This window comes from Pyxicephalus adspersus, chromosome 3 (genome assembly GCF_032062135.1).
Source record: "Pyxicephalus adspersus chromosome 3, UCB_Pads_2.0, whole genome shotgun sequence".
In the NCBI taxonomy this organism is placed as follows: domain Eukaryota; kingdom Metazoa; phylum Chordata; class Amphibia; order Anura; family Pyxicephalidae; genus Pyxicephalus; species Pyxicephalus adspersus.
In genome coordinates this window covers 91,696,096-91,699,940 of record NC_092860.1, presented here as the reverse complement: position 1 = coordinate 91,699,940, position 3,845 = coordinate 91,696,096, and the positions used below count along the sequence as shown (strand labels likewise).

Sequence of the window (3,845 nt, the reverse complement as noted above, 5' to 3'; positions counted from 1 at the left end):
TTCATGAAAACCTGTGACGCTTTTGGAACAGAAATCTAGAAATCAGTGTAACGCTCAGGTGGTTAACCAGTTAAATTTATGCATGTCTCCCTCATCCCCTGAGGAAGCTTCTTAGGCAAAACACATCGAGAATTGAGACAAGATTACATTTTTGTCATTATGTTACAATGCCTAGCATAGTAGTACTATGTTAAGCACAACTAGCCTAAAAGGAATATGATAAGAATAGCATCATTTTTGGACCACTCTTCTATTTATAATACACACTAGATTACATCTATCTTCACAGGCTTGATGTCAGATGATTGTCATCAGAGATGTGAAGCTCATCTCAGGTGAAAATCTGACATGTGTACTGTGGCGTATTGATGAACAACTGATTGGGACTTCCGCTGTGATTTTCTATGGAGGGAGTGAGGTCCTGCACACTTGTCCTCCCCATCCTCTCTCCAAGAAGAACAGGTGCTGTTCCTTCATCAAGCACTTCAATAAGTGAGAAGATTTTATCAATGAAATGTAAAGCACAGATAACTTAGATTACTGTTGTAGTTTATTTCCCAGTCATTTTTTCTCCATCCTTTTTTACTCTTGGTATTTTATGTTTTATAATTGTACTTGTAGAATCATTGCTACCTTCTCTTCTGTACTGGGTTATAGAATTGAATGTTCTCTCTTTTACCCCTGTCTTTTTGTACCTTTCTTATTTATAAGAAAAAAAAGCAATGTTAAAAAAAAGCTTTCAGATAAAAGAGTTCATTTGTTTTCGGATTGCTTCCTAAATAAAGAACAGCCAGCAGGCGAGGAATGTTAAAGGAAACCTGTCATGAGATACATTTTTGTTAGCACAGTAGTACATTATTGCATTTTGCAGGAATTCATATGTGATTGTATTATCAAAATGTCCTCATGGTACTCATGCTAGTGTGTGTGTAACATGCTGAAGTGCATGTACTTCCAATAGATCTGACTTATGAGCCATGTTGGTTGTCATGATTGGCCTCTGTGTGACAAGGATCATGTATGTGACTTCCCCCACCCACATACTGCTTTAGTACTGAGCCCTGGGTGTCTCAGTTATAGAGCTGATATCCTCAGTGCAGGGCGGTGATAGCAGCAGTCAGTGTCTCTGGATTGTGCTCAGTCCCAGCATCAGAGCACTGCACATCATTGGAGATGAGCGGCGGGGACGCGCACATGAACGCACACACAGCCATCCTGCTTCTCTCATTCTATACCGGCATCTTCCACCCACATGTTCCCGGCCTCACTTCCGAGTTGTCGCCGGCCAGTGATGTCACAGTCATGTGACATTTGTGTCAATGGAGAAGTGTGTATAGTCCAGCAAGTGATGGCGAGCTTGTGATCTGCTGCAGGCAGGAAGAAGCAGAGCCCAAGTTCAGGAGAAGCCCGGGGTGAGGACAATGCAGTGTGTCTGGTACTCATTGTGCTCAGTCATACTGCAAATGTTTGTACCGTGACAGGAGCCCACCCTGTACCATTGGACCATCATGCAGCCCTCGTTAGACATCACAGGAATAAAATGTTTGAGTTGTGTATTACCAGAAGGAAGGTGATGGGTTTAATGCAGTGTAGTGCAAGGCATTATTATTATTAGCACCAACATGTTATGTAGCGCTGTACATTAAATTGGGGTTACAAATGACAGATACAGACAGTGACACAGGAGGAGGAGAGGACCTTGCCCCAAAGAGCTTACAATCCAAGAGATGGGGCATGCTGTTCATGTTGTCCTTTACATCCATGCAGTACGTTCTAAATATCTAGAAGACCAGCAGATGTAAGAGTGTAAATTGTACAATTCTAATTGTACAGAAATATACATTTATTGAAGAAATTCGCCTAAATCTGATACAAGTCAATGAGAGCTGACCCATCCCCTGGCATTTATTTCCTATCTCTGCTTCACTTCTATTCAGCGTCACCCCTGTTGCTTTCTTCATAATGTAACAATCCTGAAAATGACCCCTGAGATGATCTGATTCCAACAGAAGACCAGACTACCCCCATAACCTATTACTCTAGAGAGGGTTCACCTCTTTACATACTGTAAATGTTACCAGTGATTGCTTTGATATGTATTCATACTGATCTATGTTATTTTCTCTTAGTTTGTGTTCTTTACTTCATCACTGATCTTCCACAATGCCTCCTCTAAAAGATGCCAAGCTCGGAGCCTTCACCTTTTTTGCTTCCGCGCTGCCTCATGATGTTTGTGGGAGCAATGGGCTTCCTCTCACTCCAAACTCCATCAAAATCCTTGGGCGCTTTCAGATCCTCAAGACCATTGTTCATCCCAGACTCTGCCAGTATGTGGATATTTCTCGGGGTAAACATGGTAAGATAAATTTTATTATGTACAGGAGGTATTATTATTTTTTTTTTATACATTACCCAGAAACATGTATGAACAGCTGGTGCATGTTTTGTTTTTCAATGCAAGTTTTTAAGAAGCTCTGTTTACAGCCAACACTGTTTTCACTGACAGGGATTATGTGTTCGTGATTCAGCTGTACAATCATTTGACAGTTTTTTTTTTTATACCTTATTGGGTTTTATTATATACAGCTTTTTATTATACATCTATTTTTGAACAAAAAGAGAAAAAAGACAAAACATAATTACAAAAGGTACAATAGGGCTTAGCAAAATTTGGGATGAATGGCCACCATAGTCCAGGTACTTCAGATCTATAGATAGGATCAGTCTGGTTGGCCTGTAAGAGTAGAGGATGATACCTTAACAAAAACACAATACAATAAAAAACAAAAAATGGAGAAGGGGGTATGAACAATACTGGTGCACCAAAAACTAAAATAAAAATAAACAACTGGTTACAGCATATTGAGACAACTTTCCGATCATTAAGAACTATTTGGCAGTGCATTTAATCTGCAGTTGATTTCCTTCTGACCTGCATTTGACCTGCTTCAAGCAGGTTTTCCATTTCTGTATTGTAAAGAATTCAAAACCTGCTTAATATTGCTAATATTTCTTAAGATTTCCATTCCTTGTCCTCTGTGTATGTTTATCCTGGCACTTATTTCAGCAAGCAGTCCCTTTGTGCACAATTTAACACGTTTCTTTCTGAAATTGTAGTAATAGTACTTCTCTATCTGATTGGTGGCAATGAAGGAGCAGCAGCACACTGACAAAAAAACCTGCTGTTCTTCTCTAATAATCATGTTCAGTGTTAGTCTGACAAGTACTATACAGAACAAGCGGGCTGTAAATAGCTCAGAATGTTTCTTTTTCTTTACCAGTCCAAGTTCAGCTGGGTAGAGAATTACAGGAACCTTTAGCATAACAGATTCATTTTACCTTTCTTGCCTTTCATTTATGTATGTTTGGTTTACATGGTTTATTAATATTATTTAATAATAACTTGTAGCACTGGCATATTATGCAGCTCCTTACAAAGTATATTGTCACATAACATATCTCACATTCATCTGTAAAGAAACACTTTTGTGTTCCCACTTACCACAGGCATACAGGCATACAGGCATACTAACAGCTTGATACTCCCCCAGCTTTTCCATGCTATAGGAGTGCACATAAAGCTTCAGTGCTATAATAATGGTCAGACCCAAGGCCCTTCATATGATGGAGCTCATATTCCTTATCTCACACAAGGTATTTTTCTGATGACATCAGCAAAAAGAAATCCTCTTTAGTTTACAATAATCATTAGTTAAGGTAAATGTAAAATGCTAACCATGCAACATTCAGTTTATTAACCACCTGGGCGTTACACTGATGTCTAGATTTCTGTACCAAAAGCGGTACACTGTTTTTCGTGAAATTTTTTTTTTTTTAAATTGTAG

General features: G+C 39.0%; 1 protein-coding gene across 2 annotated transcripts in view; it reads left to right on the top strand.

Annotated features, from left to right (window-relative positions):
• The first annotated feature begins 814 nt into the window (after nt 1-814).
• The window catches only part of TBCK (TBC1 domain containing kinase), a 128,983-nt gene continuing 125,952 nt past the window's right edge, over nt 815-3,845 (top strand). The window contains exons 1-2 of one of the 2 annotated variants that reach the window (XM_072405674.1): nt 815-1,412; nt 2,130-2,356. In XM_072405674.1, the coding sequence (XP_072261775.1) occupies nt 2,164-2,356 (193 nt within the window). In that variant the 5' untranslated portion in view covers nt 815-1,412; nt 2,130-2,163. The remainder of the gene's footprint in view (nt 1,413-2,129; nt 2,357-3,845) is intronic. The other variant, XM_072405673.1, reaches the window with a different exon arrangement.